The following is a 13,869-nucleotide window of genomic DNA, read 5'->3' on the forward strand; positions in this document are numbered from 1 at the left end:
ACAGCAATGCATTTTTTAATGCACTTTTGCAGACCACGACCTACTCTTTTTAGGTAGTATTGGGAACGGCAGATTAGAAACATTTAACAGAATTAAGATGGAAGTTTTAGACTTCCATGTCCAAAGAAGAGCAATGAAGCTGGTGAAGGGTCTAGAAAAGTCTTATGAGGAGCAGCTGAGGGAACTGGAGCTGTTTAGCCTGCCCATTTAGCAGTGTTAGGGCAATGGTTGGACTTGATGGTCTTAAAAATCTTTTTCAACCTAAATGATTCTATGCATGGTAGCTGATACAACTGAATCTTTATCAGCAGCATGAGTTCTCCTGGAGCCACCAGAACTCTTACTTCCTAAAACCTCTTGTAAAGAACAACACTATGATCTGAAATAAGAGTCTTCTTGTCAAATGGATCTATGGGACCTGACAAGATGCATCCCAGAGTCCTGAGGCAACTGGCTGATGTAGTTGCCAAGCCACTGCCCATGATATTTGAAAACTCCTGACAGTCAGGTGAAGTCCCTGGTGACTGGACAAAGGGAAACATTGCACACATGACCTTTGAAGGTCCCTTCCAACCCAAACTATTCTATGGTTCTATTGATGTGTTATCATAGTGGATCCAAGATTCCAGCTTGCTACCCAAACTGTAAGAGGTAGGCAGTGCTGGTGGATGCTCCAACTTCTAGATTTTATTAGGAAATATGGACTGTCTTAGCCTATGTCTAGGCCTTAGCTTATTGAACTATTGTGCTTGTACAATCAAGAAGCTTGCATAATCATGATAGGGCAGGACTATTGTGTGAATTGGTATACTGCTTCTTATAGAACTTGCTTAGAAACCACTTATATAGATCTTGCTTAGCATAACTAAGCTGTGAACTTTCACCTAGATATGTCAAACTTTTTACCTAGTTAAGAAAAGAAGGGCCTCAGAGTTGGTTCAAGACAGAAGATAAGGGAGCTATGATTGTCAGAAGGAGCTGCATCCCCAAAGATAAGTAAAGGAATGGAACAGCATGTCTAGAGGAGACAAGAAACAGCAGAATGTGAGAACTTACTAATGTTTTGGCTATTGCCAAGAAGAACAAAGACTTTTTTCAACTTTCCAGCTGCAGGTGAAAATAGTAGCTGAGAGGACATCACCTCTACTGACATACAGACTGGTGAGTGAAAGACAAACAACCACCCACAGAGATAAGAAACGGCCCATCTGATGAAAATGAAGGGAACCAATGAAGAACAGAGAGACCCCAAACCCTAGTTTTACGATTGGCCCAAATTGGCATGTGAGGGGTGGGAAACTTAGATTGTAAGGGTATAATTGCCCAAGGATTTCTTTGTTTGGGCTCCCTCTTCAGAGACACCCAGCTTGAGCTGCTCTCTACCACTGTACATTTCAAATAAATTACTTAAGAGGAATTTCTGGGATTCATGCCTGAGACTCTGCTTTGAGAAATCTAGGGTGAAGAAACTTCCTTAACAATTTTCACCATTGGAAGAGGAATATGCATAGCACACATGCACAACCTTACTAGGCACTACTAGCTAAAAAAAGCAGAATTCAAAACCCTCCTAACCCTGGGAAGATGAAGAGCTAAGAAATGAAGAAACATTAATTATCTGAGTTGCAGTCTACATTAAATTAGCATAAATGTATTTGGCTAAATGATATTAACTTAGAATATGCAGTAGCTGTGCCTACTGTGAGATTATAACAGACAGGTACTCTGAAGAGGTTTTGTTTCAATTTTAATGCTTTCATGTAAGCCCGGTTAATTGGAAAAAAAATGCTCAACATGTTGCAAGATGAGAAAAATTGGAGTAACATATTAGCTCCAACCACATGATGCTAGGGTAGACATTTCTCTTCCCTAATTTTGTTGTGTATTAAAATTTTGTACTTAGAGTTTAATACTTTCATGGTTAGATGAGAAAGGTACACTGCGGAAAAAAAACAGCAGAAAACAAGAGCCCACATATCCTTTTAAATGTAATTTGTCAGACAGAAATTATCTGTGTACAGTCAGTGTGTTCTATTAATAGAAAGCCATTCAAATCTAAAATATTATTTGGTTGCATAGCATATTTGACATTATTGCCCATTTCAAGAGGGAAACAAATCTATTTCCAATAACTTTTGGGTGATTTGGATTCAGAAATTTTCAGATATTGAACATTCCTCCTTTAAAACCAATGGACTGGAAAAAAACCTTCCAGATCACAGTTTAGTTGAATATTTCCCACCATTTCATTACAACAAATCCCAATACTGACAGTTTAATAGAAAAAAACAAAACATGTATCTGAAGCATCCAATAAAAAGGGGTTACTAAATGGAATAAAAATGTTCCCTTTCCCCATTTTTTGTATTCTGAACAGACATTTCATAAAGATATTTTATTAAAAAGTGTTAGTATACTGACTTTATTTCATACTTGTGACAAGAAGTCTTGAGTTGGTGGGGAAAGGAACAAGTAAAAAAAGAAAGCTCATTTAATCAGTTTGCAATAATTTTCAGCCATTTATTTTATTTTGTAAAAAGGCATTATTACAACTGATCACAAACAGGAGAAATCCTGGCTATTTTACAGTTATAGGTACAGAACTTAAATATTCAAGCTTGTGATGAAAAGCGGCAAGGTGGTTGCAATGTACAATGTAAACAAATAGCTTTGGAAAGTGAACAAAAATCCTCGAGAATTCTTTACTAAGAAAACAAACCAAACCAAACCAAACTCCTCATTCCTTCCTGAAACATGATCACAGGTCAGTGTCTAAAAATTAATTTGCAAACATAATTTAAACTGCATTCAACCTAAAAACAGTTTTATGAGATCCAGTCTGAATGGGGCAGCATTGAGGTCCCTGTAAAAGTAAACATTTTCTATTTCTTTTTTGGGGGAGGGGGGGAAGTGCTACAACATTTGCAGCACAGTGCAGCATAAACTTTAAATACAAAAATATTTTTCTATTGTTGGGATAATAGACCTTGCATCCTGGAAAGAAGTAACAATACTGCTACTGACAGAATATTCAGTCCATATCTTTCAAGTCACATAAGGCAATTATTGTGTTAGATTACTGTATATGGCTAAAAGAAGGTCCAGCAAATGTAATTTCTTGTTATGTTTTCCGGCTACTCCATGTATGTTCAGGTGTACTTTTGTGATCTGTTGAGTGTTCAAATGGAGATCTGTGTCCTAAAGGAGATCTCGAACCATAAGGAGACCTCTGATCTAATGGTGACCTTGGGCCACTACCAGAAGCTCTGTGGTCCATTTGCCAGTCTGAGTGGTACCTATAATCTCTGGAAGATTTATGATGGCTGTACTCTGAATTGGAACGGTGATCTGAATGTATCCTGTGGTCTGAATGAGAACGGTGATCTGAATGAGGCCGACTGTCTTTTAAACTTCCTTCCAGGTTTGACCTGTGATCTCTGCTCCTGTGGTCATCCAACTTTCTATGTTTACTATCACTATAGTATCTGAAAAGATTTACTTATATTAGTATCACTGAACACATAGTAAGAAATACAATTACAACAAATACAACAGAACTGCATTAGAGAAATTTCTTTGCAATTCTGCATTACTCAGAAAAGATACTTTGGTGCTTACTACAAGCATACTGCAAAACGAGGAAGGGAATTCTTAACAGATTTTACAATTGCTGAAGCAATTTACCTGCTGTCTTGTTTATAGTGATCCCAGTCTCTGTGGTCTTTTCCATTGCTGAAGGCTGAATAGGACCTTTTCCTAGAGTCACTTTTCTTATAAGCATCTCCCTGATGCCTGTCCTTATGATGATCATGGTATTGCAATAAATGTCTATCAGAAGAATAACTCTCCCTGCTACTGTCATCATGGTTTGTATTCTCTTTCAGTCTTTCAGCATCTGTTTAATAAAGCAGAGGTTATAAGGAAGTCCCACACACTATAAATTTTTTTCTTCACCGATTCAAAAAGCACTTCTACCTGTCAGATTTAAAGCAATGTGAAAGTGGCATTATAATTTGACAGAAACAAGATCTAAATAACTGAAAGACAAACACACTAATGTGAGTGAATTGAGAGAAACCTCAGAAGTAAATAGAATGCAAGCAAGCTAGAAATATAGATATGTAGGGCTGAGAAACTAAAATTTTCCAGCTTATAGGCTGAATGAAGAGGATCAGTGTGGTCCAAATGAGCAGTGAGTAGAGACTAGGTGCTTTTAGTGCAGCAATTTTAAACAGAATGGTAGGAAGTTCCTTTCTAAAGAGAGATAGCCCTAACATGAACATCAGTTTTAGAGGTACACCTTGTTAATAAAAGGTTTTTAGTGGTATTCCTAAAATACATTATACTCATTTTAAACCCATGATAACATACTCAAGGTTTTACATAATATGATATTAAAACAAGTATTACAAGAAGGCAACTGCGGGAGAATAAAGTATTATTGTCAACAATAAAAGACATCCCATATAACTGACTGCTAACCATGACTTCAAGGAATATCTTATGATAGTGTGCCCTGGCAGCCAAGAAGGCCAACCGTGTCCTGGGGTGCATCAAGCACAGCATTGCCAGCCGCTCAAGGGAGGTGATTGTCCCGCTCTACTCTGCACTGGTGTGGGCCTCACCTGGAGTAATGTGTGCAGTTTGAGGGACCACAGTATAGAAAAGATATTAAGCTACTGAAGAGTGTCCAGAAGAGGGTTACAAAGTTGGTGAAGGGTTTGGAGAGGAAGCTGTATGAGGAGTGGCTAAAGTCACTTGTTTTTTCAGCCTGGAGGAGACTAAGGAGACCTCATCGTGGTCTACAGCTTCCTCACAAGGGGAGGAGGAAGGGTAGGTGCCAAACTCTTCTCTTTCATGACCAATGACAGAACCCAAGGGAATGGCAGGAAGATGTGCCAGGGGAGGTTTAGGTTGGACATTAGGTAAAGGTTCTTCACCCAGAGGGTGGTGGAGCACTGGAACAGGCTCCCCAGGGAGGTAGTCACAGCCCAAAGCCTAACAGTATTTCAAGAAGAGACTAGACAATGCCCTCAGACACATGGTGTGAACTGTGGGGTTGTCATATGTAGAGACAGGAGTTGGACTTGATGGTCCTTGTGGGTTCCTTCCAACTCAGGACATTCTATGATAGGGTGACATTACAACTACTACAAACAGGTATAGAGCCTCCAAGACGTTTACAAGTGTTGAGTTGGCCTCTCTCCCTCCTCAAAATTAAATGCAAAAAAGTGTTTTGTTTTTGGTTTTTAATTGATTTATTTACTTTAAAAGAATGGACAAATAACTTGCTACTGAAATCAGTAAGTACCAATTTCAGTTCATGCTCAGTTGAATTTCATCAGCAAACTACTGAAGTTATGCTAAGTCAGCATATCTCTATGATATCCAGCAGTATGGGAGTTCTAGGAGACAATTTTAAGCTTATTTCATTTTACATTTAAGATATCCAGCACAATAGTATGCTCGAGATTTGTTACCTGGATTTCTAATTACATGTGTATTCACGTTGCTGCTAATATTCTGGTCACTGTGTTGCTAAAAGAGACAAGTACAAAAATTGTCATTGATAAATCCCGAAGTTGCATCTGAATTCTTCAGAAAATATCCTAAGAAAACAGACTAGTTTATTATGAACAGTAAAATACACTTCAAATGTATTGAGTGTACTCAATTGATACTTAATAAAAGTTATAAAACATAGAATACATATTTGTATATTTAGAGAGTCTGAAAGTATTACCTGAGATTCTTGTCGTTTTTTGATTGCATGTTTATACAGCTTGTGCAGCTTTCTAGCATCAAATTCTGTAAACTTAGAAACAAAAATCCACAAGTTTCTGAGGAAAAAGAAAAAGAGGTTATAATTCTTCCATATATTAGTTTTTATTGTATCATACAACAGGACATGGACTTTAAAGAAATTATTATAACAGTACTTCAGGAAACTGAAATCATTGTAAAGGCTGTTACTGTGCTGGTTTTGGCTGGGGCAGAGTTAATTTTCTTCATAGCTAGTATGGGGTAATGTTTTGGATTTGTGCTGGAACAGTGTTTATAACACAGGGATGTTTTAGTTATTGTTGAGCAGTGCTTACACAGAGTCAATGCCTTTTCTGCTCCTCATACCACTCTGCCAGTGAGTAGGCTGGAGGTGCACAAAAAGTTGGGAGGAGACACAGCTGGGACACCTGACCCCAACTGACCAAAAGGATATTCCATATCATATGAAATTATGCTCAGCAATAAAACTAGGGGGGAGGTTGTTGGGGGGGGGCACTGCTCAGAGACTGGCTATGCATCAGTTGGTTGGTGGTGAGCAATTGTTTTTTATTTGCATCACTTGTCTTTTTTGGGTTTTATTTCTCTCTCTTTGTTATTTTCCTTTTCATTACAAATTATTATTATTGTTGTTGTTATTATTATTATATTTCAACTATTAAACTGTTCTTATCCCAACCCACAAGTTTTCTCACTTTTACCCTTCTAATTCTCTTCCACCCATCATGCTGGGGAGGGAGTAAGCAAGTGGCTGTGTGGTGCTTAGTTGTACCACTGGGGTTAAAGCACGACAGTTACATAGAATATTACCTAGCTGCACAGCAAACATTACTTAGCTGTATTTCAAATATTTGAGAAATTAATTCCTTTAATAATTTGTCATTTTGTAATATTTATCACAATGACTGCAGAATGCAAAGTGCATGAAGTAGTATTAATAGAAATTCTGTTAATAGAATGATTTGTGCAATTGCATAAAAATGTATTTTTCCATTTGTTGTGAAAGTCTTCTGAAAAACTGTTTGAAATATGTCAGAAAATGTGAGCATTTACTACTTAGTAAAGATTCTTCCAAACTTGAAATCTCTTGCAGTACAAGAAATTTGACCTACATGCCTCATTTCTTACAGATATCAGGGACAGGATTTTTCCACAGAATTCCAAAGCCTGGTCAAAGCTTTTGAAACCACATGAGACATGTGAAAGAGGATGGAAGTAGCATGGCAAAAACTTTGATCCTAATCTATGCTATGAAAGAAGAAAAGAAAACAAATAAACTTTTGTTGTCAAGAAGCCAAACCCTAAAGACAGCATTTGCTTCACAGACACCAGATCTGAAGTCTAGGTTTATTTTAGCAAAGTTTACAGGTGGAGTGCTTAAAAGACTACAGAATACTACTGTTCTAATTAGTGTTTAGTTCAGAAACATCTCAAGTGTGTAGGCTCAAAAAGCATCTATCTGCTCTTTCCCTGTGATGATTTAAACATTATAGTTTTGGCCTAGAGGTTGGCAAAAGAAGATACAACCAGCCAATGGTGTGCCGAATTACACCTGCATAAGAAATATAGAATGAATACCTTTACTAAATACTATGTATTATTACAGACAAAATACATATTTTAATAATCTATGTATGGTACTGTAGCATTATTAAGAATTAATATTATAGTAGGCCTACTATGAATTTCCACTTAAAGAAATAAGTTTACGAAGGTGTCTTTACGACATGGATATTGGTTTTGTATTTCAGTTCACAGAAATCACAGAATCACAGAATGGCTGGGGTTGGAAGGGACCTCTGGAGTATCATCTGGTCCAACCCACCTGCTCAGGCAGGTTCACCTAGAGGAGATTGCACAGGAATGCGTCCAGGCGGGTTTTGAATGTCTCCAGAGAAGGAGACTCCACAACCTCTCTGAGCAGCCTGTTCCAGTGCTCTGTCACCCTCAAGTAAAGAAGTTTCTCCTCATGTTTAGATGGAACCTCCTATGCTTCAGTCTATGCCTGTTGCCACTCACCCTATTGTTGGGTACCACTGAAAAGAGTCTGGTCCCATCAATCATCTTAATATTTTGAAGTAAAGTGCAAAGAGCAAAAATATTTTATGTTAACAGCCTGCAAGGAAATTACAGTTGGTCAAGTGTCATATATCTAAGTGCAAGATAGATTTGCAACCATAAAGGATTAAAGTGCACATTATGATAAAACTAATTCAAATTGTATTAAGAACCTAAAACCAAAATATAACAAGTTTATAAACCAACATTTTTCTTATTTTTTTCTGAAGTTATCACCTCACAGATGCATAAGAACTTAAAATTCTTCTTTCATTTTGAAATGCATCTTTGAGTATGTTATGATAAATGTTTTTAATAAAATCATAGTATCTGATTTCTTTTTAGAGTATATTTTTTAAAGAATAAAGGATTCTGCAACTCAAAATCATCATCAACACACAAATTTATAATGGTCTATTTTTAACATGAAAAAAACCAAACCAAACCAAACTCCAAAGTTGAAAAAGCCAGATTCTTTAATGATAAGAACTCTTTTCCACTAAACATTAAATATACTCTAAATACAGTTATTTTCTGTTTGCTTTTGGTTTCAAGAAGATGACTCCACCTACTGGACAAAATACATTGCTATGCAAGTATGGAACAGTGAATCCATTAAAAGCTAGAGCCATTTATAATCATGTTTTTATAAGTCCTTAATACAGCAGAAAAATATAAGAAAGGGAGAATAAGAAACAAGAGAAATATTGAAAAACTATTGTGCTTAATAGAAGCTATTATGGATTTTCCTTTCTCAAGAAAATCATGCAGAATAACTTACTTTCTCCACTGTTTTATTTGTTCAGGATTTGTGTATTCCTTTAGACATTCAGTAATGTGGTCCCCAATTTTGATTAGGCACTGTCTAGTATGCTCCAGCTGTTCCCTTTCAGAGAGGCCTTTCTCTGGTCTATCCAGTTGTTTCAATGCTGCTTTGACAGGCCTCATTCTTTCTTTGCACTATAAAAAGTAAAAAAGGAATACATTAATTCAATGGAAAAATAAAAAGATAATTAAAATTGTAAAACATGGCCCACCCTTACTGTGCTATGTATATAGGCAAAGACAGTACTGTTGTAAGCCAAATGAAAAACAAGTCTTTGCTCACAGTTCTTTTAGCTTTACTACAATGTTTCATTTGGAAAAAGTAGTATTTTAAATCCAGTTGAAAATTTACTCCTATATGAAAGCATTTGATTGTACGTAACAAATAATAAAGTAAGCACTAATTTAATGTAAAAGATTTTCTGAGAGAAAGGAATTATTATAACTAGGTTTTACAATCAACGTTAGGACCTTGAAAGCTATACAAACTTAGTGTCAAGATTAAGTATGAGAATGTTTAACATAATTTAAGTAGATACTTTCTGCAACAATTAAACTTGGCATTCAATAGAAGATTAGCATTCCTTCTCTGAGCAGTTTTTAAGCCTGACTTCTGTGCAGATACAGACAGAAGCTGAGCTATCTAGGATAAAGCTAGTTTAGGTGTGCAAAAATTAGTAACAGTAATAACAACACAGACATACCCATAGATATATTTCATATAGGCAGTCTTGATTTTTCACACTAATTCAAATGTGCTACTATTATAGTAAATGCAGATAAACCAGTTAGTATGTTTTAAATTACAGATACTTGCTTGGAAATACCATTCAGCCACAATAGCAAGGTAGGTAGATGAAGGTGCATATTTTTAGCTGTCACAAGGTAGACAAGAAGTCAAAGGAGTTAGCCTCAACAACCCACAGCAGTAATTTCCATTTGAAAAGCTGAACAAGCTAATTAAATTGCATCTGACCATGGCATAATCATAAATATATGTAGGGGACTATGGTGGGTCCATACATCTCCTGACTGAGGGTATGGAGACAGAAGTAAAATTAACCAATGATATGTTGTTATTGCAGCCTGTAACCAATAGCAAAAAGACACGTGTTGATAAAGAAAAATGTCTGCTGTAATAAAGTTAGACTGCTGTTTGTACATAAGAACTTTGTCTGTGTCATTTGTCCATCCCAACAGCAACATTTGGTGACCCCGACGTGATATTTCATGAAAAAGAGGATGGCGAAAAAGAGCCGTGACGGCTGGAGGAGAGCCGTGGGGACGGAGCCCAGTGCAGCTGAAAGCAGTGGGGAGAGCTGCTATTGATCCAGAGTGTGAATAAGACACCTGGAAAGGTGAGCCACTGGGAACATGGGAGGGAACCTCTTTAAAGAAGAAGGTGTTATATTATCTACATGGAAGTTGCTTCTGAAGAAGCGGGGCGTTAGTCTTCTGGAATTGACTTAACAAAAAATGTTACTATGGGGCAAAACACAAGGTTTTGAAGCTAACACTGTGACAGTATTTAGTGTGTCACAATGGAAGGACTTGGGTAATAAAATAAGCGCTATCCAAGGATCCAAAGGAACAACTGAACTGTTAACGACATGGCACTTGCTGCTAGACTTTGAGAGGATTAAAAGAGCAACGGGAACGGGCAGAGACAGGGCTAGACTTGGAAGAAAAAAAGAAAAGGTGCACTGTTCCGAGTCCCCCTGTTACTAATGATCCTCCAGCACCGCTCAAGTCCGCATTATCTGATGACTTGGATGAGGATGAGGGTCCACAGCATTCTCTTGAAAAGTTAAAAGGAAAAGAAAAGGAGTATGTGTACGTGTTTCCCTGAGATCAGATAAAAACCATGAAAGACTCAAGCAAAATTAAACCTATGCAATGTAACAGCTACAGATCATTTAGGACAAAACGATGAGGATCTGCTGAAAGGGGAGGGTATCCCCCAAATCTTGGAAGAGACACTAATTGGCACACCACAATTACAGGCAGAATTAGTTTCTGAAATCCTGAGGCAGTCAACAGACCTCGCATATCAAGCTATGATAAAGGTGCCTGAAACCAACAAAGCAGCCAAATCATTTACAACTATTAATCAGGGTCCCAATGTGAATTACATGCAATTTATTGACCATCTTCAAGAGGTCATCAATAAGCAGGTTGAAAACTTAGAAGCTAAGGAAGCACTGGTGTTGAAATTAGCAGTAGAGAATGCTAATGTTTCCTATCAACATGTTATCTGCGAGCTTTACAGTACATATTATGTGCTTCTGTGTATTGCCTCTCTGAAAATCAAGCAGCTTGTCAGGAATGTGAGTTAATTGTTTTACTGGTTGCTGTTACAGTTGTTTCTTTGTGGTAATGTTGGTGTAAGTGCACCGTAAACCTTCTCCCTACTTCTCCCACTCACGCTGCAAGTAGCTCTGTGCTTCCCCCTCCTCCCTCCCTCTTCTCATGGTTTTTACTTATAAGATGGGGTCGGAAATGACTGTTTTCAGTCATGTTCCTAAGAAATCAATATTTGGAGATGTTTTAAAAGATAGGAAAGCACTTGGAAATATCAGGAAAGAGGATCTTGTAATCAGTGGTGGCTGCTATATAAGTTAGATGATTGGAAAAACTGGTCGGAGAATAGAACCTTTAAGTATAACACTTTGTTGCAATTAGTGTTGTTTTTAAGGCCAGAAGAGCAAAAAACAAACAAAACAAACAAACAGCAAACAAACCCAAAACAACTCTACAAGAGATCATTAAATCACTGCAGACAGTTTTACAGGCGTAACGGCAACAAGTAGAGAGAGAATTAACTGATAACACAAGAATCACAGAAAACTTGCAGAACTCTGCAAGATGCTTTTCATTATTAACCTGTTTTATTTGTAGGTATCTGTTTAATCATATTGCAGTTTCATAAGTCTTTGCCTGTTACATGGTACAGTAAGTTCACAGACTGCTAAATCATGAGAATCCATGGACTCAAAATGTACATTTTGTGATAATACAGAAGACTATGAGTAATTTAGTTCTTTACTGCGTGAATGTGATAATAAGATTTTGACCAGCATCCAGACTTGTACAGCTCTGTGATAGGCTGTGTCTCATCTTGATGTGCTGGATTTGGCTCTTTTGTATGCACACCATGTAAAGAATCCTGGTTTTGGGATAACAGTTGTAGCACACCAGATGAGACACTAATAAAAGCCTTGCCCAGTCCAGCTTGCTACCGCAGTGGGGGGACGGGTGCTGATTGGGCTCCAGCGCGCACTGACCTGTTTTGTCAGGGAGACCCAACGGCACCTTCACCTGGCTGAGCAGTAAGCAGTTCAAAGGTGCAATGCTAAAATCAAGATATTGTCTTGAACTAGTGTAATTGTGATCCATTTGCATATTTGAACTTGTTATCTGGTTTGCATATCTCAATTCAATATTTTAGTTTGCATATAGTAATTAATGTTGTTCTGCAGAACTTTGGAAAAAATGGGATGAAGTACAGCACTGTAAGTTAAACTACTCTTGCTGTTATCTAATAATTTTGAGACCAGAAAAGAATTTAAGTTGTTAAACTCTGATTCGCATTGAATTTATGTGATAGTTGGAGATTAAAAAAAAAAAAAAACAACAAAAAACACCCCCCCCCCCCCTCCCAAAAAAAATAACCCCAGCAAACTAAATGCTACTATGGATGTGAACTTGGAAGAGATTGTATTTAAAAGTTGCTAGAATATGAACTGATTTGGATCTAGGAAAACGGAAATAATGGATTGATGTTTAATATGCTGGTTTTTGACATCTGTAAGAAGTTGCAAAAGGTAAATGGGGCTAAGGAATGTAACTATTGCTGAGCTAATTGGAATTGCATATAGAGTGTATTATGGCTGGAATGAAATGGAAAAACAAAAAATCAAAATATCCCAGGCCTGTGCTGTACAGCTTGAACATAAATTCCAGGCCTGTGTCAAGCTGCAAGATAAACTCAGCTTATTGTAACCAAGGAGTCTGCCAGAGCCTGGCAGCTCCCACTTGGCATCAGCGATTACGCCACCTGCATGGCCTTGGCTATATCTAAACTGCAGCAAGAAGAAAAAAAAAAAAAAAAAAAGAAAAACCTGTCTGCCCGCTGCTAAAGTGACGAAAGGGGGGCTTTATTTCCCCCCATCCCCCCCCACAGCAATGCTGCTGCTGGGGAACTGTAATAGTGATTGAAGGAGTCCGAGGGTGAAATTTAATAGACTTATTTTATGGTAACTAGTTGTAAGAGACTTCTCAGTAAATTCACCGTGCTAGTTTTTGAGGTCATGGGAAAGAAAGCAAGAAAGATCGTTTTTTGAAACCAATGGAATGCCAAATTTGGAACAAAGTTTTACCAGATGAATTCTTGTATTTGCCAGAAAACCCTATACCTATCTTGGGTCAAGATTTGTTAAGTAAATTGTAAGCTCAAATAATGTTTTCTGACAATTCTGTTTAGTTGCATGTCCTACAAGAAGCTGCTTGGAAGGTGCAGATCTGCTTGCTGCAAGCAAGAAATCTCCAAGGAAATTTTGGATGCTGTATTTCCACTAGTATGGGCAGCCAAAGTATCAGTAAAGCCAACACTACACTGATAGAACTTAAAAAGGACTTCGATCCGGTAAGAAAAAACAATATCCAATAAACATGAAAGTCAAAATGGGGTTAGAGACTTTGATGAACAGCCCCACAATTTGCCAGCTTGTTGTGAGTACCGCTGTGCATCCTACACGTGAAGCATTCACAGAGGCCATAATATATCATTACATGGATGACATCTTAGTTTGTGCTGAACAATCTGATGTGAACAATCTGTGCAGAGTGTGGTGACACTTAGTTCAAGATCTCAAATTTTATGGTTTACAAGTTGCAGAGGAAAAAGTGCAGACTGTGCCTCCTTGGAAATATTTAGGCTGGATTCTCAAGAACAATTAGACAATATAACATATACTTTACACCTTTTGAATCATGCTATGCCTCCCTCCTCTATCACAGCAGTGGAAAAACACTTCCGGGCTCCAGATTCACTGTCTCAGAGACTAAAGGTTTTGTATCAGGATCCACTGCACAACAGTCAATAGCAAGGGCCTGTAGAGTTAATCACCTGGGGAAGGGGTATGCTTGTGTTCTTCTTCCAACAGGACCGAAGTGGCTTCCTGCGAAATATGTTAAACCTTACTA

General features: G+C 37.6%; 1 protein-coding gene across 1 annotated transcript in view; it reads right to left on the reverse strand.

Annotated features, from left to right (window-relative positions):
- Positions 1 to 2,548: 2,548 nt before the first annotated feature.
- Positions 2,549 to 13,869, reverse strand: part of LOC136114588 (chromodomain-helicase-DNA-binding protein 1-like) — a 73,206-nt gene continuing 61,885 nt past the window's right edge. The window contains exons 33-37 of the mRNA XM_065859965.1: positions 8,621 to 8,799; positions 5,744 to 5,840; positions 5,481 to 5,538; positions 3,685 to 3,895; positions 2,549 to 3,485 (exon numbers count right to left, since the gene is read on the reverse strand). Of these exons, the coding sequence (XP_065716037.1) occupies positions 3,122 to 3,485; positions 3,685 to 3,895; positions 5,481 to 5,538; positions 5,744 to 5,840; positions 8,621 to 8,799 (909 nt within the window). The 3' untranslated portion in view covers positions 2,549 to 3,121. The remainder of the gene's footprint in view (positions 3,486 to 3,684; positions 3,896 to 5,480; positions 5,539 to 5,743; positions 5,841 to 8,620; positions 8,800 to 13,869) is intronic.

The sequence above is a fragment of the Patagioenas fasciata genome, chromosome W (genome assembly GCF_037038585.1).
Source record: "Patagioenas fasciata isolate bPatFas1 chromosome W, bPatFas1.hap1, whole genome shotgun sequence".
Taxonomy (NCBI): Eukaryota; Metazoa; Chordata; class Aves; order Columbiformes; family Columbidae; genus Patagioenas; species Patagioenas fasciata.